Source organism: Syngnathus acus, chromosome 21, assembly GCF_901709675.1.
Source record: "Syngnathus acus chromosome 21, fSynAcu1.2, whole genome shotgun sequence".
Taxonomy (NCBI): domain Eukaryota; kingdom Metazoa; phylum Chordata; class Actinopteri; order Syngnathiformes; family Syngnathidae; genus Syngnathus; species Syngnathus acus.
Genome location: NC_051105.1, coordinates 8,318,631 through 8,346,464, shown reverse-complemented (window position 1 = coordinate 8,346,464; position 27,834 = coordinate 8,318,631). Strand labels below are relative to the sequence as shown.

The 27,834-nt window shown below is 41.5% G+C and overlaps 2 protein-coding genes across 3 annotated transcripts in view; both read left to right on the top strand.

Annotated features, from left to right (window-relative positions):
- Positions 1-8,824, top strand: part of ptpn4a (protein tyrosine phosphatase non-receptor type 4a) — a 32,631-nt gene extending 23,807 nt beyond the window's left edge. The window contains exons 16-27 of the mRNA XM_037280730.1: positions 1,552-1,711; positions 2,174-2,257; positions 2,330-2,386; positions 2,507-2,663; positions 3,198-3,364; positions 3,460-3,550; positions 3,684-3,745; positions 3,834-3,980; positions 4,096-4,224; positions 5,075-5,223; positions 5,294-5,429; positions 5,504-8,824. Coding sequence (XP_037136625.1) covers positions 1,552-1,711; positions 2,174-2,257; positions 2,330-2,386; positions 2,507-2,663; positions 3,198-3,364; positions 3,460-3,550; positions 3,684-3,745; positions 3,834-3,980; positions 4,096-4,224; positions 5,075-5,223; positions 5,294-5,429; positions 5,504-5,839 — 1,675 coding nt within the window. The 3' untranslated portion in view covers positions 5,840-8,824. The remainder of the gene's footprint in view (positions 1-1,551; positions 1,712-2,173; positions 2,258-2,329; positions 2,387-2,506; positions 2,664-3,197; positions 3,365-3,459; positions 3,551-3,683; positions 3,746-3,833; positions 3,981-4,095; positions 4,225-5,074; positions 5,224-5,293; positions 5,430-5,503) is intronic.
- A 925-nt stretch (positions 8,825-9,749) lies between these two features.
- On the top strand, positions 9,750-27,266 carry epb41l5 (erythrocyte membrane protein band 4.1 like 5). 2 transcript variants are annotated; one of them, XM_037280733.1, is made up of 26 exons: positions 9,750-9,920; positions 10,745-10,956; positions 12,827-12,931; positions 13,793-13,835; positions 13,962-14,040; positions 14,175-14,219; positions 14,319-14,371; positions 15,754-15,874; positions 16,012-16,099; positions 16,165-16,253; positions 16,379-16,448; positions 17,956-18,125; positions 18,460-18,566; positions 19,091-19,109; positions 19,644-19,689; positions 19,784-19,905; positions 22,448-22,599; positions 22,737-22,828; positions 22,932-23,066; positions 23,244-23,308; positions 23,597-23,719; positions 23,959-24,034; positions 24,134-24,223; positions 25,227-25,289; positions 25,416-25,555; positions 25,804-27,266. In XM_037280733.1, the coding sequence occupies exons 2-26, from the start codon at positions 10,777-10,779 to the stop codon at positions 25,871-25,873; spliced, it is 2,343 nt and encodes a 780-aa protein (XP_037136628.1). In that variant the 5' UTR covers positions 9,750-9,920; positions 10,745-10,776; the 3' UTR covers positions 25,874-27,266. The 2 variants fall into 2 exon arrangements, with proteins under 2 accessions (XP_037136628.1, XP_037136629.1); XM_037280734.1 differs by lacking the exon at positions 25,416-25,555.
- The last annotated feature ends 568 nt before the right edge of the window (positions 27,267-27,834 follow it).

Below are 27,834 nucleotides of genomic sequence, written 5' to 3'. Positions count from 1 at the left end.
TTTCTTCTAATGTCTGCCTATGTCTGTGGCCTCTCCCAACAGTTCACACCCTCTCCTTGTGACACTTAGCCGAGCCCTTTGGAAAGACTAACCCTTTGCAAAAACACTTGTAAAATGTGCTGAGAGCGAGTGAGGAGGGCGGAGCGGGTTGAATAACAGGCGGTATAGGAAATCGTCAGCGAGTATTTTCGTTTTATTGTGTTTGAACACTAGCAACCATCCTGTAAATTATTTAATAAGTCTGCAATACTGTTTCAACATTATTGACAATGATCAATGTACCCTTTCTGAAGTCAGCCTCGACTTACTGAAAACACATTTTTCATTTTTGGCTTTCGGCTAACTTTACTGTTCTACTACTGTATATTAATTTGTGGTTTATTTGACTGTTTTACAGTTTACTGTCTTTGTGGTTGCCCCCTTGCCATATGTAAAGCACTTTCTGACAGCTCCTAGTTGGCATTTTTTGTTAATCATCTGAAGACGGCTTTTTTTTCTACTCCTCTCTGCACAAAGCAGCAAATATTTACCGTTCTGCTGCCTTCAAAGTAACGCGTGCATACACACACGCACGCGCGCACGTAGCTGCCAAATTGTTGTCTCATTCGTTTGTTCCCGAGCCAAAACGATGACATAATCACCTGGCTTCTCATTGTCTGACAGCACATATTTTCAATAGCTATTTTTCATTCTTGGCTGAGACACGTTGGCCCTTTTATCACGTCGAAAACAAGTCGTTTTTAATTGCCACCATTTTTTTAAAAACGTCCCTATGGAATAAGGCACGCTTAACTCGGCCTTTCATTCTTGGCCAAAAGAGTAAAAGGCAGCTTTTTCATGTAGATAAGGTCTTAATAGGTCTCTGCAACTCTTATACTTGGCTAACCTGGAAGCTTTGAATCGAATTTGATCGGTCATCCATCCAATGCAAAGTGAACGAAAAGAATGTGCCATGTTCTCTCAGGCCTGCTGTGCACAGCCGCCCTGCTGACCTTGTTTGAAGCCTCAAGTGTATCTGTTTGTGTATTTGTGTGCGTGCGTGCGCGCGTTAAAGACACAAAGTGGCACCAGTAAGCAGTCAAAACAAAGGCAATAATGTTTGACGGCTGCGCCCATCCCCAAGGAGGATCATGCCCTCCCAACTCACACTCACACACACACACACACACACACACACACACACACACACACACACACACACACACACAGTGACACAGCGTGTGATGCCTGGCTTGTTACCCTCGCCATGTTACTGTTGCAAGCATTATACCTGATGAACCTTTCACATCTGTCATTGTCACAGTGATTCTTCTTCGGGGTGTTTTCCTTCCTCTTGAAAGCACATTTCATTGAAATGAATTCATTGTGACAAATCAGGTCTCTTTGACTCTTGGGACCTTTTTCCTCTCACTTCATCTTTTCTTGTCTTACCTTTTGTATTTGTTTTTGAATTAATGTTTGCTGTACAGTAGTGGCAGAATTTTAATATACTGTGTGTAGTGTATACACATCATAAAGTCGTCCTCTCGTTTTTGTCCCCGCAATGCCCAGTTCTCCTGACGGGGTGGATGGCCAGCCTCCGGCCCTGCCGCCCAAGCAGCTGAGCAGGAAAACCCTGAGCCAGATTATCCAGGCCCACTCGCAGCAGAGCCTCTTGGACAACCACCTCAACGAGATGTACGATGTTCCTGCCAACACTGACAAGACCACGGTCAGTTGCGTGTTGTCAAGATAAACACGTCCACTCTGTCATGGTGAAAGATCAATAAGTATGAAAATCTTTAGAAATGTGATATTATGTTTTATATTATTTACTAAAGAGTGCACAGTCAGCCTGCTAACTGTTGCGAAGTGAAGTTCCACCATGTGCTCAAAAATGTAGTAAGAAGGCTTGGGAGATTGACCAGTATGCATTTCATAATATCTACTAAACATGAAGTTCAATGGAATTTTTTTTTTTTTTGTGAAATGGGGATATCTCAAAGGCACTTTATTGTGACGTTGACTCCACAGTCCAAGCATTAAACCCCATTAATCTTGAATGATATCTGAGTGGAGATGGTCAGGGTAGCAGAGACAAAATGTTCCTTTTCTCAGCGCTCTATAATTACACTCATGTGTCAGAAAACACAAGATAAATTAGGTTTAATGGGTTTTTGACTTGTTCTTTCAGCTAAATGGAGTCGTCCCTCATGATAATCTGGTCTTGATTAAGATGAGACCAGATGAACATGGACGTTTTGGTTTCAACGTTAAGGTACAAACAAACATTTCCTGTCCTACGCTGTTGATTTTCAGAAGTTAACTGTTTGTCTGTGTGTGCCTCCAGGGTGGAGCTGACCAAAAGATGCCAATCATAGTGTCCAGAGTTGCTCCTGGAACATCAGTAAGTGAACGTCTACTATTATGCTGTTATACTTACAAGACTCTCCTGTTACATGTTCAACTCAAAATGTATCTTCCCTAATGTGCCATTTGACTCTTTGGATCTCACTTCCCGCTTCAGGCCGACCTGTGTGTGCCCCGCCTGAACGAAGGTGACCAGGTCGTCCTAATTAATGGGCGGGACATCTCGGACCACACCCACGACCAAGTTGTCATGTTCATCAAGGCGAGCTGCGAGAGCCACTCTGGAGAGCTCATCCTACTGGTCAGGCCAAACGGTACGATGATGTTGTTGATCCCGCGGCAGGGAAATCCACTGCTTGAAGCACCAAAGACGGCTTCGCTAGTGGAAAGTCTAAAAATAAGTTTCATCTGATTGTCGGAAAGCGTGCGTGCATGTGCATTGATGGGGTCAATATATCTGTTCAATAATTTGCATAATTTGTATGATAACAGACTCAAGATCATTGACTCCGGTGTAATTTGTTTGACTTCATTTCAAAATATGAAATGCTTCCCTAATTCAGAACCGGACTTGAAAGAAGCTAATGGCAATGAACACATACTAATCTGGTCCCTCAATGTATGTAGTATGTTTAATACATTTAACGCTTGCAAACCTCGATATATGTATTCATCAAAGAGTTCCTTCACCACCTTGAGGGAGTGTTTGATGAATCATTGGAGTGCTTGTCGCTAAGTGGGTCAAAGGGGGATTTACATTCATCATACATCGCAGCAGATACATATCATGATGGGCATGTAAACCTCTGTTCACAACTGGATAAACATTTATTGATATTCCCATCCAGCCATTTATGATGTGGTGGAGGAGAAGGTGGACTCTGAACCAGATTTTCAGTACATCCCAGAGAAGTCCCCTCAGGACCCCAGCCAGCTCGATCAGCATGCTTTGAGGGACTCTATGGTTGCCCTGAAGGATGGTCTGAGCAGTGGAGCCATACTGGCCCAGTTTGACGTGAGTATTAATTATTATTTTTTTTAAATCCTACATTTACTTTATATATATGAATTATCAATCAAGTGACGTCATCTTGCTGCTGTTTCTTATAGCAACTGTACAGGAAGAGGCCGGGGATGACCATGCTGTGTGCCAAATTACCTCAGAACGTTTCCAAAAATCGCTACAGAGACATCTCTCCCTGTATGTGATTGCTGCATAACATTTCCAACTGAAGAATAAATCATATATTTATTATGTGTGACACGTGCTGTCATGATTCACTTAGCCTTTTCTCTGTTCCTTTCCTTGTTTTGTGCTTTTGCTCCTTCTGAAGATGATGCCACGCGGGTCATTCTGAAAAGCACAGATGACTACATCAATGCAAATTACATCAATGTGAGTTTTGATTTGCCTCCAAAAAGTGTCTCTTTGAATTTTTAGAAAAAAGCTGTTTATATATGTATTTTAATCCCTGCGTGTGCAGATGGAGATTCCCGCCTCCAGTCTCATAAACCGCTACATAGCTTGCCAGGGTCCTTTGCCCAACACCTGCGCAGACTTCTGGCAAATGACTTGGGAGCAGGGTTCCTCCATGGTGGTCATGCTCACAACGCAGGTCGAGAGGGGACGGGTATGTGAAGGATTTTATCTGAAAATTACCAGTCGTTAATTTGCTATTGTGAGAATTACAGTTGTTGATTATTTTTTTTAGTAGGCTAGTCTCAAACTCTAACTTGTTTTTATAGGTGAAGTGCCATCAATACTGGCCCAATCCAGATAGCAGCTCTCCCTACGGAGACTTCACTGTTACATGCCACAATGAGGAAGGCAATTCAGCCTTTCTGGTCCGGGAAATGACACTCATGCACTTACAGGTAAGACAGGCGATTGAGATGAGACCTGTTGTTTGTTTCGTATCAGTGACCAAAATTAGCACGGTTATCAACATTCTCTTCATATTGCCAAAAAGGTTGGAAACAGAAAAATACTTACTACTTTCAGCTCCGTTCATGGTTTATCGGAATGGCTGTGGCATAAATGTTTAAGCACCCAATACAACCCGATGGAATGACAAAAGGAGAGGATGGCCAAACAAACAGCAGGATAGATCAGGGAGGAAATATGGCGCGAGAGCGGTCGGAAAGAATGAGCAGCCGAGGATCCAGAGGAGGTGTGTTGCCATAGTGAGCGGTGTGGGCTGTTCTTTTTCTGGCTCCCGCTGCTCCCGCATGTGGACCACGTATTGAGATCTGGTTACCATGACAACCCAACCAGCCCTAGTCAGTCAGATTCTTGTAAAAGGACAAAACCACAGAAGAGTGAAGTCGCAAGATGAAAAGGAGACAACAAGTTTGCTTTAGTTTGCTGTTTACAGTCATGGTGGTTATTTTGCATTCTTTTAAATTAAAGACTACAGTATAGACATTGTCTTGACGGGAGGAGATGAAACAATAATAACAGAGTTCTTTTTTTTATAGGCTATGTTGTTTGTTATGTTTAGATGTGTAATTCTTTGTTTGTGTACAAGTTGACCTCGCTGACCGTTTCCCATGTGGCATGGCCTTGCAAAATGAACTCGTCGCGAAAGCAGCATTGCTGTCAAATGGTTGCCATTGAGGGCCGTGTTGAGGCGGTACAATAGTTCGACACCGAAATGGGGAATAAAATACATTTTTCAGAAAGTAGCATTTATAGTCGTGTGGCTGTATGCGTTTACCTTTGCAGAGTGAGCAGCAGAGAGAGCTGACCCAGATCCAGTACCTGGCTTGGCCCGACCATGGCGTCCCAGACGACTCCACTGATTTCTTGGACTTTGTTGCTTTAGTTCGGAGCAAAAGGACCGGGCAAGACCAGCCGGTGGTGGTACACTGCAGGTACGAGGCTTCTGAAAAAATGGCAGACTTATATCACTTTTAACATAAACCCATCCGCCATTTTCCCCAGTGCTGGAATTGGTCGGACAGGTGTTCTGATCACCATGGAAACAGCGTTGTGTCTCATGGAGTGCGGCCAGCCGGTGTACCCTCTGGAAATCGTCCGGACCATGAGAGACCAGAGAGCCATGATGATCCAGACACCCGTACGTGGAGCCACGCCTTTTTCAGTCTCGTGTCTCCCACTGACTTGAAACTCATCTGCCTTCGTCTCCACCAGAGTCAATACCGCTTTGTGTGCGAGGCCATCCTGAAGGTCTACGAAGAGGGCCTGGTCCGACCGCTGACGCCCGCCGTCTACCAGCTTCGAGAAGAGGAGGAGGAGAACACAGAGGAAAGAGCAGACAAGGCGGGGCTAGGGTTGGACGAGGCGGCTGCGGCGGAGCTGCTGGAAGGAGGTCTGGATGAAGAGGAGGACGAGGACGACGACGAAGAGGTAGAGGTGCTGGACGTGGGCGAGGTGACGGAGGATGAAGTGGAGGAGCCCAGCGTCGCCAGCGCCACCAGCGAGACCAGCGTCAACCCTGAACCCGAACCCGATCCCGACGATCCGTGACACTTTTTCAGGGCAAGCAGAAGAGGAGAGAACAAACGCACTGTTGCACTTTACAATTACAAAAATGGAAAGAACAAATAGACAACAAACAGAAAACTCATGGACAGGTTCCGATTAAATAAGCAATCTCGCCATGTTGAGTAGGTACTATTAGAGGCTGTTGTGTGTTCAGGGTACACACAAAGATGCGGAGTTGCTTTTGTGCCATAAGTACGAGGGGATGGGCTGTCCCGTGGACGGAAAGCTTCCCATCACCCTGTCCCTTTTGTGAGTAAGGCTGCCAGACAGACCTGCCTTTTATTGTTTTATTTTCAAGCTGATACAGAGATAAAAGCTTTTATCTTTTGTCCCTCCCGAAAGAATATTTATTGTGTTTTATTTTGTGTCAATCCTTGTCCACTGAACAAACTGAGTTGTATGTTTGTACCAGTCTAGAACATCATGCTTTTCCTGGTCCACTTTTAAGTAGTGCAGTGGTCTTGTCCTTCTTAACTGCTTCCTTAATTCTTTTGCTTTGTGGGGGGGGGGTTGATTTAATTTATTGTTTTGATCTTTCTCAGCTTTCTCATTTCAGACTGACTGATGAACACTGGGAGGTGGTGACTTTCGTTCATTGCTTTACCTTTGTCTTTTTTTCCCAGACATCGTGAAGAACAAAACAGGTTTACAATATTCAGGACGTGAATCATTTTATTTCCAGATTTTGTGTGCATGAATCATTTGAAATCAAGGTACAAGTACATTATTTCTTATTTCACCATGGAATTGATCAGACATTGACAACATGTGCCACCCTAAATGGATGGGATGGAAAATGTTTTTCTCGCGGTTCTTCCAATTAGGGCTGATTTGGGCAAATTCCCTAATAGGAATAATGAAATGTGCCCAAAATGGCTGCTGTCAACCAAGATGGCCAATTTTAAACATGGGTCTTTCAGACATGTTCATGTGTCCTGTAATTATAGACATTTCCACATGTCAATCATTTTTAGCATATCAAGGTAGGTAGAGCGAGACTAGTTTCCCAGGCCGTACAGAAATCAAATCTGAAAAAAAATCACATCCAATCCCTTGAATTTTTCTCATTTGTAACATGCAGCACTTTTTAAAAAGTATATTTTTTAGTATATCTAGTTATACAGCATCATTTCAAGGTACTTGCTTTTGAAGCTGAGTGAATGGCAGTTTGAGTGTTCAGACGCCTAAGTGATCAATTCCAACATGGATTTTTAATTTATTTAACACGCCATGTTTTAAATTGAGTTTTTTCTATAAATATGATTTACCATTGTCATTAGCTGTACGGTGTGTAATTTTTCATTGCTTGGATAAGTTTTGTTTGGAAAATACCATCTTCAGTCCTTCTATACAGTTGCATCTCAATAAATTAGAATGTTTGGAAAATTTAATTTACTTAACTAGTTCTATTCAATAAGTTGAACATATTAATTACATACGCTGAGAAATATTTAATGATTTTTTTTGACAGTTGTAATGGCATAGTGGGACCAAGCCCCTCCCCTTCTCTAAAGATATATAATTGCCTTTAGGTCCCAAGATTGTGACAAAGCACTACTTTTGTCTAAATGAAACTCACTTCATCTAGTTCCTTGGCACCAAGATGTTGCCAAAGCACCACTTTTGTCTAAATGAACTCACTTCAACGTAGTTCCTTCACACCATTACGCCACAAGTACTGCTTTTGACTCTATCCAACTAACATTCTCATTTATTTTGATGCAACTGTATAACTCCTCCTTGTGTTCGCTTTTGAATATTTGGAGCTGTCTGTTCTAAGCCTGCTTGTCTCTTAACTGGAATGAAACATCATGGTGCCATAAAAGCTTTTTCCTCTTTGACATGATTTTTTTTTTTTGGTGGTCGGTCCTGAGAAAACAGGCCTTCTGTTCAAACCGTGCTTACCCCGCCCTTTTATGCTGAGTTAGAATATCCCCTGTCAAGAAATGAAGTTCTTCTCCAAAACTCATCTGGCTCCCACAGCGCATCTCGTCCATCCTCCTCATGCTTTGTATTGTTCCCTCCACGTGTTGTGTTGGAACCGTTAAACCGTGCGTTTGTATTTCGACAGTACATCCTTGAGCTTCTTTTCAAAAACAACAACACTACAATTATTGCTTCCTTCCAGCTAGCTTTGCATTCAGGAGCCAAGTGGGACAATTTTTCATTTTATATAGTTTAAAACCAACAATTTTTAAGACTCTGGCCCCTGTGAGAGCAGCATTGGCAAGACAAATAAGAATAAAAGTTTTTATGACATTTTACCAAGAAAATAAAACACTTGCCCTGAAAGAACAAGTAGCTGTATAATTGAAATGTTTTGTTAATGACCCACAATTGGTTCCTTCTGGGTACAGACTGAAGTTGTTTTTAGAGCGGCTCTAAAATGGGACGGGCCTACTTTAGCTCTATTTTTTTGTAAGGTTGAAACCTGTTGTAGATGGCTCGGAAAAGGATGGCACTTTGTACAATGCTGAGTGGCAAGTAGTGCTACTGAAAACACAAAAAAAATCCTCTTTATATTTAGAATTTATTTTCTTTTGTTTAAAAAAAAAAAAAGATCAGTAGGGGGGAAAAAGAAAAGAACTTCTAACTACACAGTGCCACTTGTTAATTTTGTGTAAATAATGCTAGACCCTGTAAATACAATGTTGTATATTAAAAAAAATCTTTAAAATAAAAGGGAAAATCAATTGTGAGCAGAAGTATTTTGTTGTTTTCCTCTGGATGATTCAAATGTTCCACAACTGGTGTGTACTTCCAAACTTGACTGATTTGACACAATCTATACCGGCGAGTATATATGCTAAAACACCAAGACAATGTTTTTCTTTATATTTTAAATGAAGCTTTTTGTGTGTCGTATAAATGTCTTGTTTTTTTTCTGACTGGAATCCTGGTTTTACTGGTGCTTTGGACCTGTCTATAAGGTTGATTGTGAACAATTAAAGCTCGTCTGTCAAAGCATGGCCATGTCGCTTCAGATTTACACTGCAAAAGTGAGGTAAACAGGAACGAACTTCACTTCTTGATTTCATAGCCACAGCTTCTTATTTCATATCTACAGTGGCTGTAAAAAGTCCACATAGCCTTTTCAAAATGAGACCCAGATAAGTCATTTCAAATCTGTAACATGTAAAACTCAATTTAGAGTGGGGGTCTCTTCAAGGGGAAGTAAACAAGACTTGACTCAGATGTTCTAGTAGGCTTTTCTTGACACTATTTTGCTTTCTCGCAAAAGCCTGAAAGTCTTGCGCTAACACAAACTGCTATTTGGAGCTGTTCATAATTAATTCTATCTTAATTAAGGCCCCAGTTCCAGTCTCGAAATGTCAGCAAAAGCTGGCATTCATGTAGACATTGAGGCACTTTAAGTTTCTATTTTACATGAATTTTCCCAGTAAAACACTGTTTTAAACTGACCAGGAGAGGGCGCTTATGAGTATTGAAAAACATTGACTGTCTCGGTTTACGAAGAAGTACGTAAGTCGGATCACTAACGCTATAGTAAATACAGTAAATATATATGCAGGAGGAAAACTTTTGGGGCCATTCAAGTGGAACAATCAAATGAAAATCATTAAGTTGTTCGCCAATAACGGTATGCCTTTTTTGTTTGTGACCTCGAAATGACATGTGGGCTGTCGTAAACTGAGGATTAATCAATTTATTACAGTTAATGAGTTGAACGACTAAATGGACCTGTGCATTGTTCTATTATTTGATCTCAAAGTTTCTGTATTGACTGGAAGTAAATTTGCGTATTTGATAAAATAGCAAGGACTAAAAAGTAATGTATATAATGAAACAGAAGAGTGCATGTCTCTTTAAAAAGAAATGCTAATCACGTTGTTGTTTGGGGTTTATCGTGGCGTCACTTCCGGGGAAAGCTTTGCCTCCTACTTTTTTTTTTTGCTGGGACTTGGGAGCGGAAAATCTCGCGCTGGGGTCGTGAGGCGGAATTAAATAGGAAGCAAAGTTCGAACACTTAAAATGCTTCATGTAGGTCTTCGCTTGTCAAAAATGCAAGCGGGCGTGCTTTGGATTTAACGGGGGAGCTTCGGTAAGTATTTCACGCTTCTTCATCCGAACCTTTCTCCAAATCCACAAGTGTCTCCACACAACCGGGCAAGTGTATCTGAGGTCCAGCCAAAGAGAGCTTCAAGTGGCGCTTCATTCATATCACCGGACTGTCCGACAGAAATGTTGCGCTCGCATTCCAATTGCGGGCATTGAATCGGTATTATTCATACGTAAAATAATGCGCACACCTGTTGCTTCGCTTGCTACAGGTACTTTTAGGCCCCTGGTTGGGTAGAAATTAAGCTAATAATCTTTTTTTTCCTTTCCTACTTACTACTAAATAAAGCTTTTAATGATTCCTAACATTCAGTTTGTGGTCTTGAGCGTTCAAGTCGAAGGTCAGAGCCCCCAAAGCAGAAAATTGAATTGCGTTGCCAGCCACCTTTGTTTAAATAATTTCTCCACTGTTTTTTCCCCCTGAAATTATATAATTTTCTACACATTTCATTTTGTGCCATATATGCTGATTTAAGGGTCACGAATATACCTCTCCTTAAAGATGACCCCAAAGACATTATTGCTTCCTGTTTAACTTTTAAGATGGCCCATTAAGTAGTTGAATTACTTGTAAAACAGTGAGCACTACATTTATAGGTGATAAATCTTCCTTTATCACCAAAGTCAAAATTTTAGATGTATTGTAAATACACCTTACTAATTAATCTAAAGGAGTAAATTACTACACTGAGTGGCATTCCTACATAAACACTTGACCTGGCCATCTATGTTGTACCCCTGTGTCACATGACACCATTTCCTCTGTATGCTTCATCTGTATGTTTAATACATTTATGTGGGATACAGGTGGTGTAGTGTGACCCTCCGCCACTACCAGCATGCTGAGTTTCCTGCGCAGGACCCTGGGGCGACGCTCCATCCGCAAACATGCAGAAAAAACGCGGCTACGGGAAGCCCAACGTGCTACAACGCACATCCCGGCCGCTGGAGATGCCAAGTCCATCATTACTTGCCGGGTGTCCTTGTTGGATGGGACCGATGTCAGCGTCGATCTGCCGGTAAGAATATCTCATTGTTGTACCGGAAACATGCTGACGTTCAACATAATAGCATACAGGATGCTGTGTGACCTCATACCTTTGGGGATTTATAGAAAATCGTGGAAATAGTCATTCTTTTCAGAATCTGTCACTTATATAAACTGCGTTAACAAACGGACTCCAATTAGCTGACGACTTGCCGGGGGGGGCGGCTGCAACACTCGTTCGACCAAAAGGCGCTCAAGTTAGCGTTTTAGCGCACCTGCAATCTGAATGAGGTCAAGTATAATATCATGAATGTATCTGTGATATATTTTGATCATGGAAATATGGCTCATTGTAAATTAAAAATAGTTGTAGTCGAGGGGTGCGAATGTTGAGCGCTGTGTGTTGTGCCCCTTGAAACTTATTCACATGTGGGTATGCATGCTTCAGTGGCTGATCAACTGTAATTCCATGATCCTCTCTGGACAACATCACATGACCACGTCACATGACACTTGCAGCTCGTCACTCTTAACCCTTCTTTCAAATAGGAGGTTGTCCTTGTTGTTTCCTTATTTGTCCCTCTCAATTCACAGCAAATGTTTCCTTTCTACAACATGTTTCTGGTATGGTGCATTGATTGCTTTTTGAACTGGTACATTTTAATCACTTGGAATGTAATACAAAAGTTACTACCTTTTTTTTGCACCGCAGACCGGTTTCGAGTAAAGTCATATTTCAATGTACTAGCATAAAAATAAATGGTCAAATACTGCAAGAAATATTTTTAGCATCATTTAGCCCCGCTACAGCTCCTCCACTAGTAATAATGGAGCCTTAAAGTTCAACTAAAATCTGGTTCAGGGCACTGGTCAAACTCCAATTTGCTTTTGATTTGTGTTAACTGTCATTTATCACTCAATTTTTTACTTTTGGTACGTATATCACCAGCCTCTTTTTACCTGCCCACGGTCATGTTAACCAGTTTGTAGTTCATCATTTTTGCTGGATGCTTGCAGATCTTTCTCAAAAAATACATACGTACGCCCCTTTCAAGGCCGTTTGTGTGATGACATGCCGAGGCAAAGCAAAAGAACGGAACAAAAAAACTTGAAGCACTGTAACAAAGCATGGCACACATGCTCTCACACAAACACGCGTGCACAATGAGGCCTTTGTACACCGTCTCTCTCCCTCCCGAAGGTACCGTAGGGGTGCACTATGCTTCCTCGGCTATGCCAGCTAGCATGTCCCCCCCCCCCCTGAGCTGCACACTATTAACTGTGTGTGCGTGAACAAACTTTTGTCACTGATGATAGGTCATGTCCTTAAATTTGATACATAGGGCAGTTGAAAACGGATTCCAAATAGGATTTAATGCATGAAAAAAAGCGGTGCGTACAAAATGCTACAGCAATAATTCTATAAAGTTACAGGTTTTTTTTGCTTCTTAAATCATAAATTATGTTGGAATGGCCATAAAACGTCAGGTGATCACATGGAGTGTTCACTTTCTCCACTTCCCTCAGCTCCAGGGTGTCTGGGGCACTTAAACCCCCATTGCCATGGCAACACTGTCACCATGCCTCAAGTTGAGGTTTGGAAGACAAATGTGTGTGTGCGTGTGTGTCTGCATGTGAGGGAGAGATCTTCCAGTCCCAGGCAAAACACAGGCAGTAACTGGTACAGCCTTGCTGGAAACGGCAACTCCTATTCAGGCTATTTGGAAGATTTACTCATACCTGTGTTCAGTGAAACACACCAACACAAAAGGGACACGATGGGGGAGAAAGACACAAAACGCAATTTCTGTACTTGTGTGGCTTGTTTACAGCATGTTGGAAGAGGTAATTCAGCACGGAAAAATCTAACTACTCTTTCTTTTCTTGTGTGATATTGTCAGAAAAAAGCCAAAGGTGAGGAGCTGTTTGATCAGATCATGTACCATCTGGACATAGTAGAAAAAGACTACTTTGGACTACGCTTCATGGACTCGGCACAAGTTCCGGTTAGACTTTTTTTTTTTTTGTCTGTTGTCTTAGCAACATGTCAGTGATAATAGTATCGGTGTTAGCCAATTCAATGTAGCCTACCACCGCTGGTTTGTTTTGTACTGTGGTCAAAGACAAACACAGCCACCGGTGCACTTTCGATCATTTTACAGAACAAAAAAAGTATTAAAATACAGCTAATGAGCACATTTATACACAAGCTGCTTATTCAACACGCTAACAGTTAGCCACTTAAGAGCCAGTTGAGGAATTTTGGAGTCGAGCCGAAAAATCAAACTGACTGCAACATCATGTTGTCATTGGCCGGACTAAAGGGATCGGTTCTGGCACTCTCAGCGAGTTAGCTAGTGCTCAGACGAAGACTTGTTTTTAAGTTGTTGGTGTGCCGGTCACCGTGGCTCTTTGCACCGATGCCCAGCAAACGCCATAAAAATGGAGGGAGGACTAACACTGGGGGAAGATTTAACAGAGGGACGGACACATCATTTAGGGCCGGGAGGTAGTTTGTGAAAAGTGGGAGAGAAGGCAAAAAGGGAGGAATGCGGGGGAGAGGACGCCACGGTGCTCCGAGTTCCTCGCTCTTTCACTCACTCACCCACTTACATGTGCTCCATCATAGTCAGCGGCCCTTCTTCGCCTGACTTCCTTCATGGCTCATAGAGTCGGCATGTCTAGCGTGGAACAAAGCAAAGTGGGTGTGTGGGAGGGGGCTGGGTCAAGTTTAATATATACCTTCTCTCTTGCCACGTCATTAGTTAAGTGTGTACAATCTCGTAAGATATAGTCAGTACGTACCGCACATTACCTTTTGTTACATGGAACATTGTTTCACCAATTGTTATTTTTTTATGTTCCAGCACTGGATTGATATTACAAAAAGTATTAAAAAGCAAGTGAAAAGTAAGTAGACAACCCTTCAACTCTTTTCCTTGACACATTTCTGAGCAAAAGCAAAACTTTTTTTTTTTTTTTTTTTTTATAAAAATAACATCCGCTTGTGAATTATGCACTTTTCACCTCTTTTAGTTGGCCCGCCATACTGCCTTCACATGAGAGTGAAGTTCTACTCCTCCGAGCCAAACAACCTGCACGAGGAGCTTACCAGGTGAGTTTACATATGAACTTTTTAGAATTAATTTGTAAAATTTGGGATGAACAAGCTCCTCTGCTTGTAATAGATGTTATTGAACTGAATTAATCACTACCCTGTTTCACAACATAATTTTATTCTTCTTTCAGATACCTTTTTGTGTTGCAGTTGAAGCAAGATATCCTCAGTGGAAAGTAAGCTATTTTCCTGCGTGGAGATATTTTCCCCCCTGCTCTGACTGTGGCATGTTATGAGTGCTTACGTTTTTCCCATTTGTTTGTGGATAATTTCAGGCTAGAATGCCCATTTGAGACAGCAGTGGAGTTGGCTGCCTTCTCGCTACAGGGTAAGTGAGCCAAGCAGGACTAAAAACTACTTTTGTCCACCAGCCAACCATTTTACGTGGTTTTAGGCTTTTAGCCTTAAAAGTTTGTTTGCTTCCAGTAGATTTCTATATTATTTTTTCACAGAGGTTAAATCTTTTCACCCCCTTCCACATATTGTCCGAAGGATCGTTACTAATCCGGTTGGTATTTTCGAACTGGAGAGCTTTTAAAAAAATAAATAAAATAAATGACCCTATGTGTCGTTTGAACGTGATCTTGCCAAGACTAACCTGGTGTCACAGTGCATTTTTTCAAGTGGATCAATGCGCTCTCTTTCGGTGACTCGCACAATGTTGTGTGAGTCACCAAATCCCCTTCTTTTCGTGACACGGTCAGGATAACATGGAAACTCTCGCTTTTCAGTTTGTTTTCAGAAGTCGGAACACACCAAGCACCAATTAAAGTGTGCTTGCAAATACAGTTCTGTTATTTCCTGAGATCTTTATGGTCTCATTCAAGATCAGAAGCTATAATCCGCTGTCAGCTTCTGCATCTTCGGAGGGACCTTATTAAGTAAATGTATCAGTCCAGAGGAAGGTACAAAAAAAAAATCCAAGGTGATAATTATACCATGGGGCACACTACAGTCAACAAGTCAATGTTAGCACAAAACTGTCTGGCTTCTGTTAGAAAGCCAAACAATGTCTGGAAAAAACAAATAGAGCTGCTCGACCCAAATTGTGGTTATTCAGAGACACTTTAAATTGTGCCAGGTGTTTGCTGACTCATTTAACACAGATTTGTGTAAGTGATTCGTTCTGAACATATCCACATTCTCATTTATGAGTGGGTGAGCACTCTTGTGCAATTTCACACAAAGATATGTTTTTATTTCCCCTCGCAAAGAGTGCTTGGAACAAAGTTGTACAGGTTATAGGTTACATTAAGTTTTCAAATGATTCATCTTGCTCTCAAGTTTCAAAATTTTAAAAAAACTGCCATCTTCCATATCCACTGTGTTGTTCAGCTTTTTGTGTGAATACGAGAGATGAGGGAACTTTGTAAGCAACACACACACTTCCAGAGTCACTGGAGGCTAAATGCCAGCTCATTAGTGCGCCATCCTCTTCAGTGGCCTCCTAATCCAGAACCCTCTCTCTGCTTTTTTTTTCCCCGTCTTCCTGTTGAGCGTTTTCCTTTTAGCATTCTCTTAAAAGATGGAAAAAAAATGTTTATTTTTCCACCCTGTCGCTTCCATGTCAAGGCTTTACTCCCTGTCAAAGAAGAGATTCTGATATTCAAAATTTAGTCAACTTTAACATGAACATCTTTGTGCAATGTATGGCTATTTCCATTTTCTACAAAAAACACAAACAGATGATTGTTGTTGTTTTTCCCCCAGCGGAACTAGGTGACTGTGACCCACTAGAACACAATCTGGACCTGGTATCAGAATTCAGATTTATCCCTGAACAGACTGAGGATGTGGAGCTGGCTATATACAATGGATGGAAGGAGTGCAGGTCGGGTTCTTTAACTTCAGTGCTAAGCTATTTGGCTCTTTCTCTTTTTGCCCACCATGTAGACCTGCATCGTGTTCCTATTAAGTGGCTGTTTGTTTCTGTAGCTCATGCATAATTCCATTTTTTTATACCTTCAGAGGTCAAACACCAGCACAAGCTGAAATCAACTACTTGAATAAAGCAAAATGGTTGGAAATGTATGGTGTGGACATGCATATGGTTCAGGTAAGTGACACCTGTATATCCTCCTCTCCGGTCCTTTCTTCCACCATCCTTCTTTCAACACGCAGGCACGAGATGGCAACGAGTACAGTCTGGGTTTGACGCCAACCGGTGTTTTGGTGTTTGAGGGACAAACCAAGATTGGCCTCTTTTTCTGGTATGCTTGACTATGACCCAATTTGTTGGCCTGTTTGGTTAAATGCCTCAGATGTGATGTTTTTTATTTTTCATTTTTTAACCCTACCTCTTATTTGTTATACATTTTGATTATTTTGTTTGTAGGCCCAAGATCACTCGCTTGGATTTTAAAAAGAGCAAGCTGACTCTGGTGGTTGTGGAGGATGATGACCAGGTGACTATGCACACGCATTAAAATAATTCCCAGGGGGCAAAATGTTCAAAGTCAAACTGTAGCATGTGGGATATAACGTATGTGTGTGTGTTCCTATCAGCCTGCAGTGATTGGGGAGCAACCCTTGACAGATATGAATTTTTTCCCTCTTCAGATTTCAGTCATACGTGCCCTGCAGTTTTCATTTTCTCTTAAATTATGCAGTATCAGTGCTTCTCGCATACTGCACCTACTGTAATCATAATCATTCTATTTGGTCGTTTTATCTTCAGGGCCTTATGAAATCATTTTACGTCTTCTCAGTGGGTAATATTAGTCGTCATATTTGCGGCGCCCCTGAAAACCACTTACGTTTGTTGGCAGTTGCCTCACATGAAAGAAAGAAAAAATACAGAGCTTTGTTTCCTAATAAAAGAAGAATAATGTAGTACTCCGTTGGGCCCCCCTGTCCCAAAATAAAAATGAAAGTGGACTTGTTGTTAGGTTGCCCAGAGGCAAGTGTATATGTGGGAGCAGCAGAGCTTGTTTATGTCCATCCTGGAGGTCCGTGTGGGAGGTTAATAAAGAAGCCTGGTATTTCTGGTATGCATTATCCACGCTCCCCAACACACATGCACACACACTGTACACAGTACACCCTCCTGACAGTTGAATAATGTATCATTTCCCGGTCAGTGCATGTATTTACCCATGCTTGGACACTCAGTAATGTACTAAATGTGGTGGCACCCCAAGTGCACGCTAGCTGACAATGGTCAAAGGAGGTGTCAATTAATAATTGTTTTTAGAGACAATTCATAAGCGCTGCAGCACTGGTCAGTTTTTTTTTTTTTGTGATTGTCTGAAACGCTTGTGTGTCTATTGTTTCTGTGGGAAAATTGTGTATTTCTCTATGTTCTTTTACAAGACATCCTTAACGCCAAAGAATGCAAATGTAAACACACCTCATGTCTTGAGTTGAACAGGGGGAATGGCTCCTTCCTAAAGTAAAGTGCAGATTTGACCAAGAAGTCGCTCAGCGTGCTGATAGGGTTGAGTAATGAACGTGCACGGCCTCTTTTATCAGTCTGGCTGTAAATATGCAACTCAATGTAGACTGCACAGTGGCTTGGCTGAGATTGCTTAGTTCCTGAAAAGCTTTATGAGGTCACTTTCTAATGTTGTTCAAAAATATATATGAAAACAATCATATATAATCAATTAATCAAACCTGCAAATATACATAAAGCACCCATTGTAAATTTTAACTGCAGTTGAAGCACATTGAATACGATGCAAGTTTGCGTTCATTATTAATAAATAAGCTAAATAATTGTCAATGCTATCAGAGTCATGTTAAAGTTAGCTAACTACCCACAATTCAATCACTATGGAGTGTAGATTCATATAAAATAGTATAACGCGTACTGGTTGTTTTTGCCGTCGAGGAATAATGACTGCTTATCAGGATTTCTACACAGACACGCTTCCTCTTTGTTACCGCTGAAATGTAATCCATCCTTTTTAGGGCAAAGAGCAGGAGCACACCTTTGTCTTCAGAATGGAGCACCCGAAGGCCTGTAAGCACCTCTGGAAGTGTGCCGTGGAACATCACGCCTTCTTCCGGCTGAGGGGGCCGGTACAAAAGAACTCTGCGCGCTCCGGCTTCATCCGCATGGGCTCACGCTTTAGATACAGGTAACACGCATAATGTACTTTATAATTATGCTGTCATCTTACTGCGGAGGCCCTATACTTAGTGTGTTTGTGTGTGAGTGTTTAAACATTACCCAGCCAGATAAGCACTGGCAGTCATGTTTGCTTTAGTGGAGGGGTTGGCGAGTTTGTTGGTACTGGAGAGTTCTCGCTCAAATGGGTTCAGAGTTCAACCGGGGTCATTTGTGTATGTACAATTATGAAGTGTTGTCAGGAAAAGCGCTTTCAGTGTTTTAGTCTGACGATTAAGACTAAGTGGAGGGTTACGCTTTTCTGCTCTGCTAAGTGAAAATGTTGTGTTTGTGTGTGTGACCAGTGGAAACACAGAGTACCAGACAACAAAATCCAATAAAGCCCGCCGCTCAGCCTCCTTTGAGAGGAGGCCTAGTCGTCGCTATTCTAGAAGAACGATGCAGAACAGAGGTGAGTGCTGCAGTCAAGTGCTGTGTTGCGTTACGGACTAAAACAGTTTTGTAGACCAGTGAACACCGTGAATGTACTCCTCCAAATCTCACACATCATAGACAGCCACACTTGATGATGATGATGACGGACCCTTTTTTTTTTTAAGAGTGGCGGTAGTTACAAGTTAACACATACTCGTCACTGGGCAGAAATGTCAACGCAGGACTGTTAATGATTGACCGTATTTGACCTTTTTTTTTCCCCCTGAGATGGAATGACTGTACAGTTGACATCTTCAATGATTTTTGAAAACAAGATTGCGTGGTCAATTTTGAATGTATTCAGGATTTTCTTATACAGGAGATGAACTGAATGTTGACTGCTATAAAAAGTGTCTGTGTGGGTCTAAGAATATCCAGATTCTTGTTTTTAAAAATTATTTCAGAAATATCTTACTTTGTATCTTTGTCACCGCCTTCCATTCGTCACTTTCAGATTTCACCTGGCCAAAACGTTGACCATATTTTCTGTTTGTTTTGCAGGACACTTCAATCCTCAGGAGTGAGTTTTCTTACTTTTTTGTGATTTTGATCTCAAAATGGAAATGTCGCAGTTACAATTATAACGTGTTTTTTTGCGTGAAATAATTGTTGTCATATCATTCATATTTAACTTCAAGTGGTAGTCCGTTACTCAGAGAGCAGTGACTCATATTTGACTCGCATTGTGGCGCATGCCTGGCCGGATTATCATCCAAGTAGTCTTTTGTTTTAGAATTTACGGGTGAGCTGAAGAAATGGCGTCACCTATTTAAGTTAATGATTTACTTGTTAAATCAGACTACTTATGACTTAAATGTCATCAGGTTTAATGGGCTGTACCAGCTTGTCACTGTAACAGCTTATGATCTGGCATGTAAATGCTAAATATGGTTCAGTTCATGTGAGCTAATATAGTCCTCTCGCCTCAATATTTTCTCATGACGTCTTAGAAGCTCTTTAGTGCTAGAAGAGGGTGTAAATATTGGAGATGGATCTCCAAGGGCTGGCTGAATTATTTATGTAGATTGGAATGTAAATGTCTCTCTTTGCTCAGGGTTCTTTCATCGGGCAACGGATTGAACTCCAGTAAAGACAAGCATGTGAGGGCTGCAACGTCACTTCTTCAAGTCACTGCTAATATAAAATCAAAGCAGCACTTTTGAAAAATATGTTTTTGTTCCCCTCCTTCACAAGGTTTCCACTGGTCGAGGCGCCTGGTCGGGTGTGCCGGTTGTGAACGTTGCTGCGCCTGCTTCTGTTTGTGGCCCATTGGAAATAGAGCCTCTGCCCAGGAGTCCTGGAGGGGAAAAGAGAAGGTGGGATTTTTAATTTATTTTTATTTGTGTTAGCATTGATGTTGAAGAGCTGGCTTGGCTGAAACTGTCCAAAGGGCCGTGCAGAGAGGCACAAATTGTCTGTGTGTCTTCTCTGGTTCTTACTCATGAAAAGAGTGTGTGCAAAACTAAGATTGAGCAGGCATGTGTTCCCCTCTGTGTTCCAGTATTAACATGTACTGAGGAAAGGCCTGGTCAGGTAGGTAAGATGCTACCTTAAGTGTCCTCTTTGTTGGTGGTGTTGCTACAGCTCTCACAACCTATGAATAACTGCGTTGCGTGGGGGCTTTTAATGATTTTTTACCTTTTGAAAATGTCGCTCTAAAGGTGGAATTGTCTCTTGTGATTACGCCGCTTTGATTCTTTTGATTAGCATGTAATGGCAACTCATTAACCGTAGGTGACTGTCGGTGCTTCGTGGGAGGCTTTTCTTGGGCATCAATTCAATGAAGTAGAAACGGGCACTGCCGTGTGTAGTCAATGGCTGACTCCAGTATGCATATCAATCTATATGAATATTTTCCATTCATGAAATCTGCTGCTTCATCTTCCGGCTGCTGCTCTCTTTGGATGAGTCATTTGTAATGACATGATTTCCTTCTCCTTGATCCCTTCTTCATTGTTCTCTATTGCTTCCTCATCAACACGCCATTACCTCACCTCTCATTACTGCCTTCCTGTGTGCCCCCCCCCCCCCTCCCCCTCCTCATATTTATCCTTGTCACCCACCTCAATCTCCTCAGGTGTCCTCCCCCCTGCATCCTACTCGCTCGTATTTCATCAAAGCTCCTCACAAGGAGCTGGGCAGAACCCAGCACCGGACAGTCATCTCATCTTGGCATGAATTGGACTGCGCGCACTCGCCTCGGCAGCGATTTCCTCATAAAAACTGTGGCAGAGACTGAGCTGCATGGCCATCAATGTATTAATGCCTTGAGGTTTCAAACATTTCACATAGCTTATGATGGGGTTTTTTTTGTTTTTTTGTGGTAGGCTCCCTAAAGTGGCTATCTTATTTTATACCTCATTGGACTGTTTTTGCCTCAGCTAGAGGTGCCCAGGCTGCCTTACTCCCGACTGAGTTCACATTTTGAAGTCTCATTCTGAAAATACTGCACTCATTGAGACATTCTTCAACTCTTCCATACCTTCCATATTTAAAAAGTACACTATAGACAAAAATATGCACACATAATACCTGTACTTACTACTGGTACTTGCACTATGTTAAAGGTCTCATGCCACCCATGTTTTCCAATCACCATTGTGATTTGAAATAGCATTTTTTGTGTGTGCCTTTTTCAGATGAGTTTGTGAAAACAAATGATTTCTAAGGCTTTCTAAAAGCTTGAAATGTGTTGCTCACTGAAATCTTACTGTCTTAGTTGCTCTCACATAGTGTCATGCATTGCACGAATATCAATTATCATGCTGGCGCTGGTTATATGAGGCGGATCGATTGATCATTACTGTGTGAGGTGTGACCGGCCAAACAGTCTGAGCATTTCAACCTCTCGCGGCATCTTCTGTCTTTCATCTAGTCAGGCCTTTCTTGTCTCATTTTCCACAATCTCTCAACTGATCTGGTATCGGTGTCGGGTTCAGGAATTTGAAAGCCACGAGGTCACAAAATGTTGTGCTGAGATGCCATCTTTCAACTCTATTTCCTGTTACTCCTTGTGGTTAATATTTCAAATGTTTTTTTGTGTGTGCTTTTTTTGATGGATAGAAATTCTAAGTTGGATCAGCATATTTCGTTAAAACAAAATATATGATGTTCATCACTAAAAATGACATAGAGGTATCCGGATAACCTTTGAATATGTTCCTTGTGAAATCTGAAGTAGATATAGTTTGTTTTTTGTGTTCCACTTGGTAGTTCTCAACCATTCAACAAAATATTTGAAGTCAAATCAATCTCTAATTAAGATGCATATTCAAATGTTTTTTTTTTTTTACCTGATTACTGTATTTAAATGTGGTCGATAACTTTATGACTGACGATATATCAGTAATCCCGTCCTATCAGACTCCATGAAGAAAATCGAACAAGCATAATTTATTGACAATATGTGATTGAAGTGATTGTACCCTTTAATCGTGAATGTTAAGTTTCTCTTGAAACAGACGATGACGTGATTTGTGAAGTGTTGACGAAACTGTTCACCGTGAATACTTACAACTTGGACCAAAGTTGTTTATCTTTCTGAATAACATGCACGTATAATTTCAAGAGAATAAACACTGTTACTTTTAACACGATGTGACCACATATCACTGCCAATTTGATTCTTAGTTTCATCTATTTACTTGTTGGTTGTTTTAAAATTTCATTACACACCATTTGCTCATTTGCAGATTTTATTTGTGTGTGGATATCGTCGGTAAGTTGTCCAAATGCTGAATCCCGTTTTACTTTTGACTGTACTACAGATATCACGTAACATTTTCTAGCACGTCTTGTATTTTCAAAGGGCATCAAAATTGATTTCATTTCTCCCCCTCCCATCTGCTTTGTCTGTAGTTTACCCCTGGCTGGTGACCTAATCGAGACGTGCATTGATGATGTCCTAAGAACTCCTGCGGCTCCCGCCGCAAAGGCCGTCGAAGAGGCGGGTCCGAGTATAGCCTACTCTCCTCCTGGTGCCTCTGGCGAAGAATTAGTCAGCCTTACTGGTCAGTCGATGAATAAACAAACACACGCACTGTTAAAAAATAAATGTAACCTGATTGTAAAGTCATGATTGAATGTATTGTGCTGGTAAGCTGACACCAGTTTCAAGTTAACCCTTCCCCCCCTCCCCTTCATGCAGAAACAGCAGCGCGTCTCAAACAACTGGAGTTGGAGAGCAGTCCACTCTTAGCCAAGAACAATGTCAACATCAATATGGTCATGAATAACCAGGTGGGTGCTGATTCTGTTGTGGTAAGCTCAAAAAGCTGAAAATGAAATCAAATCAGTGATGATGTTCCTCTCTCTTCTTCTTTTACCCAACGTCCATCAAAAGGAGGACATTGTGAAGCTCAAAGAGAAATGCTGTCTGAACAGTGCAGGAAGTAGCCCAGTTGTCACACCACTGCGTGCCCCAGACGACCTGAAGAGTAACATCCTCAAAGCGCAAGCTGAGGCCGCAACGCTCAAGGTGATGAACTGTAATTAATAATGGGATAGATGTCCAACCATATCATCCATTTTCTAAAGGGATTGTAAATTAGGGCCAAGCTTTACCCCAGACTGGTTGTCTACCTTTCACTGATCACATACGATACTGTGTAGATTTTCTTTTTTTTTTTTTTAATGTGTTTCTTTTTTTCTTTAGGTTAGTTTGGAGGAACATGTCACAACGATGGGAGATAAAAACTGTAATCTGCAGGAAACCTCCAGGTATGGGTGTACTGTACTTCTGCATCTTTCTCATTAACACACTTATTTGAATGGAAGAACGCTCGATTATCGTCGTACATCCTGCTTCTTAATCTGACTGCTAAAGGAAAATTATGAGGATGAGGTCATTATGAAAAGTAGATGGAAGGGTAGAAACACTCGCTCACTGTCACATTTTCAGACTAGGGCACCTCACAAACTTTATCTGAAGTTGTGTAACTGTAACGCAGCGTTGTTCAAACTGCAATTATGTGCCAGAAACTTAGAATGTGTTCCGTCTGTTGCCAGGTTGAAGTCGCGCACCGGCCGCATGGGCAGTAACTCGTCTCTGTCCGTTAGCAGTCGCCCTGACATCCAAGACTCTTGGGAGCTCCTCAAGTCTTCTTCGATGGTGTCATCAGCAGGCACCAGGTCGGTGTGAATCTTTGACAGACATTTAAAGGAAGAGGTTGATTGGCCTCCTCAATTGAGTTGTTTGAAAATGTTTTATGTTTAAAAAAAAAATGTTACAGGCCAGCAGGGCGCTCCCAGGTTTGTGTCCATCTGTCTGGTTGGGAGTTGAATAGATAGAAAAAAACAAAACTTGAAGAACCTTTTGGTCTATTGGAAAATGGTCTCTCATTGCATTTTTCATTTGTTTTGTTCCTCAGTGCTGAGAGGTTAGCTGAAGATTCAAACCCTCCTCCACCCACCGTTGTGGAAAGCACCGCACTCAAGGTCCTCCAGGTCTTTTTTTTTTTTTTTTTTTTACTCCAGCTCATTGCAGCTTTTGTCTGTTTCAATACTGCTTCCAAGGTGTGCTAATGTGTTCGTGCCACTTTACAGGTTAAAGCAGAGGAAGTTGACGTTCCTAACACAACCGCACCACTGCCACTGCCTGATAATTTGATTGACTTCACTGACCCGATCCCCACTGTAAGTTTTATTTTTTAATTTTGATGGTGCACACTTTTTTTCAGCAGTGGTTATGGGACCTGGTTAAAGATGCATTTGGCCGCAGTTCCTATGCAAGCGCAAAGAAGATGCAAACTCCACACAGGAAGGGCGAAACACTTTTAAACCCAGACGAGTGCTAACTAAAAGAACATCTGAACGTTATCATCAAACAGCTCCATCTGCTTGTGATGTTCTTTTGAACTCATATTCAGGCCTCTGATGCTATCGCTAGATCATAGTTTCATAGAAGCGGCCTTAACACGCTACCTCCAGGGATCTCCAACAGCAGTCCAAGGGAGACTTTCCCCAAGGCCTCACTTCTGTGAATTATTGGAAGAGCAAAAGGATAAGAGGAGGAAAATAATATCCTGTGTTGAAATTCTTTTTGATGCACCCACCCCTAAAAAAGAGTTGCTGAACGAAATGCTTGGATCAGAAGTTGCTTGGATGATCTCTATTACTATCTGCATTATGTATTCTTTTGAATATAGCATCCTCTATTTATGTAGCATATCGAGGAATTGAAATTTCTATTAGTTGTGGACAAACCAGGAAGGTCGGAACTGAGCTTGCGACTCTTAATCTTAGAACTGTGAGGCAAATGTGCTAACCACTTGTCCACCGTACTGCCCTTGAGGCGTCAAAAATACCAAAAGGACTGCATGTGCAATATTGGACTGGTTAGCAGGAAAAGCCCAAACATCTTTTTTATTAAGCACTCGCTTTCCAGCTGGGAACGATAAAACCTTTTCCTCCTGAATCTTTCTTCTCTTGAAGCTCTGAAGGGGGTGATATGATGTTCAAGCCCCTGGAGGGAAATAAGTCGTCTGAAAACACACCTGCTATGTAGCCAAACTCCTTTCTCCTCAAGCACGGACTGTCCGGACCTCAATATTGTCACGCTTAGTCAGATGTTTATGTGCATTTGTTTCAGTATTTGATATTTGCTCCGAAAACAAGCAAGTTTCTTGTTGTTTTGCAGTTGCCCCCTGTGCAGCCACCGAAAGCGCCCATCACCCCTCGCTGGATCATTCCTACCGCCGCCGTGAGTGAACATTCTTTTTTTTTTTCTCCTATTTGGATGTGCTTCTTGTCTGTTTTAGAGCGCTTTGACTTGTTGGGATTAGATGCTGACCACCTTCCTTCTCCCCACCATCCCCTTCTAATGCAGCCTCCCGGTATCTTTACTAACGGCCTGCTCGACCTTGAGCCCCCCGCTAAGGTCGCTGCTCTTCCCCCCGCGGATGGGGGAGCCGCTCTCACCTCAGCCCTCTCTCACCCCGCTCGCACACTTCACAGCAACTCCGTGAGGTAAAGCCGGGTCTTTGCAGGACATACACCACATGGGCTGAGCTATTTCTCAAAGTAGTTTTTGAGCCTTTGCTGCCCCCTATCGACGAAGCTGAAACTTGATGGAATGGGCTTCAGAGCATTCCCATGAGATGATTTCTACTCTTATGTGCATTTCCTGACCAATTCAAAGCATCCATTAGTATTTGTCCTGTCGCAAAAATGTCCAACCAATCTTGTGTTCTTTTTTTTTTTTGTCCGCCTTGCAGCATTACGGATCAGCAGGCAGCCTCAGAGGATGGAGCCACACTCAGAGGCCTCCTGACCACTGAGCTCTAATCCCTGCAAACGAGTCGGGGCAGCAACACAACATGCAGTTTTCTGACAGGACTAGGAGAGAAACCGTCACCATCGTAATCAGGCTCAGTTTTAATTTCCAGCCCCACTCCTTCATCCAAATAGCAACTGGTTCCATCCATTTTGACCCTGATAAGCAAAAATGGTCTGACTTTCTTTTTGGGCGCCATCTTTATTTTCATGTAAGCCATTCCACTGGATGTCCACTGTCGGAGCTGTACACTGGAAATCGATATAAGACAATTATTTGAAGAGATAATAACAACAAGACTCTTGATATATTGAAATATGATTCATTACATTCCTTGAGCAGCCATTTTTTTTTTTTAATCTAAAAGCCCCTTTTCGGCCACTGGATAGATTTTTTTTTTTGTGGTCATTTCTCCCAAGAGACACTGGATTACTTTTGCGCTACTGGAGCATTTGACACTGCCATGGATCACACCAGATTTTTTAAATCCGTTTTTTTTTTTCTTTTAATATATCACGTGTTTTTTGTACATTGTAGTATCAAAATTGATCACTTGTTTGACCCTTTATGATTAATCCTACCAACCCAACAATGTGAGGTTTTATAGTTCTGACTGAATGTGATCCTGTCCATGATTTCCACTTGGAGCTTCTTTTTTTGGAACATTGGCTGTTTTATGGTTGATTTCTTCATTTTATTATTTTTTGGAACGAGGAATGTAATTCACCCGTTGTGTTGAGCTATAAAATGTCACCAGTGCTCAGAGGGCATGCCAGAGTTTTAGATAGCAAATTGCAAGATATGCATGACAATTTAGTAGAGAAAAGGAGCATTATATTCATGTCACAATTTGATACTGTCCTTCTTTTCACACCAAATTATCAAAAGACAGCTCAGTTTATCTTGCTTTTTCATTTGAATTCTCAACTATGGCTCTGGCTTGTTCATGTTGTTTGGCTACGACGTTGCCCTCTTGTTGATACTCAACCTTTCAATTGTGAAAATGTGCACGACCTCCCCCCATACCCCCGTACGCCATTGCTGATTGTTTTACGTCACAAATATCTTAAATGTAATTTTGTACTTGTGAATTGAAGATCTAATTCTATATTTTTGGACTATATTAATGACTTAATGTGTGTACGGTATATCACATTGATTCTTAATTAGTGTTTTTATTTTACTACCCCTCTCTTCATTGTGACGGTGTAGTTTATAAGGGAAGTTGACTGTTGTCCCAATTCGTGCAGTTATTTATGCAGCCATTCAGTGTTCACATATTACATTTCCAAGTGTGTGATTAGGCACAATATGTTTGTCATCTGTCTGTGGCGATTTTGCTAGCGTATTCACAAACAACAATAACAGCGTTGAAGTCAATAAAACTGTAGGAAATAAAATGGATAACAAGGCCTGTTGTAATTTTTTTAGTAGCTTTATTACATTTGAGTAAAGCTTAGCTGATGAGCAGTAATCACTTTTTTAAAATTTGGTAAATAAATAAAGATTCTAGAACATTTCCATGAATAAACGTCAATCTATTGGTTAACATAGGCCATTTTAAGCAGATGTGTAAAATGTCATTCCAGGTATACTTAACCCAACCTGCCACTAGATGGCAGCAAAGTCTTGTTTTTCCTCAGAAGTTTCATCCACGCCACCGCGTCGTCCTCCCAGAAGTTTAGCAGCTTTCAAATAAACCTGTTTTGAGGTCATGGCCATCCACATCCTGTAGTTGATTACGTGCACATTTCAAACCAATGTCATTCTCCTGTGATGCATAATGTCCGCTCTCCAAGCAGCACCTGTAAAGTGTAATGTTGCCGCATGGTAAGTAGACTAACGTCACTATGATCAAGAGTAACATCTGCTCATGTCTATGAACTTATCCATTCTTCAAGATTAGTGTTTCGAGAAAATGAAAATAAAGTGCCCGCTTGCAAAAGTTGAATAAAAGAGCTTCGAGTACGCA

Excerpts from the sequence above, each read along its gene's own strand:
- epb41l5 (XM_037280733.1), top strand. The coding sequence starts at position 10,777 with ATGCTGAGTTTCCTGCGCAGGACCCTGGGGCGACGCTCCATCCGCAAA. Across the intron at positions 10,957-12,826 it reads ATGTCAGCGTCGATCTGCCG|AAAAAAGCCAAAGGTGAGGA; the intron begins GTAAGAATATCT and ends TGATATTGTCAG. Across the intron at positions 16,100-16,164 it reads TGGACATGCATATGGTTCAG|GCACGAGATGGCAACGAGTA; the intron begins GTAAGTGACACC and ends TTCAACACGCAG.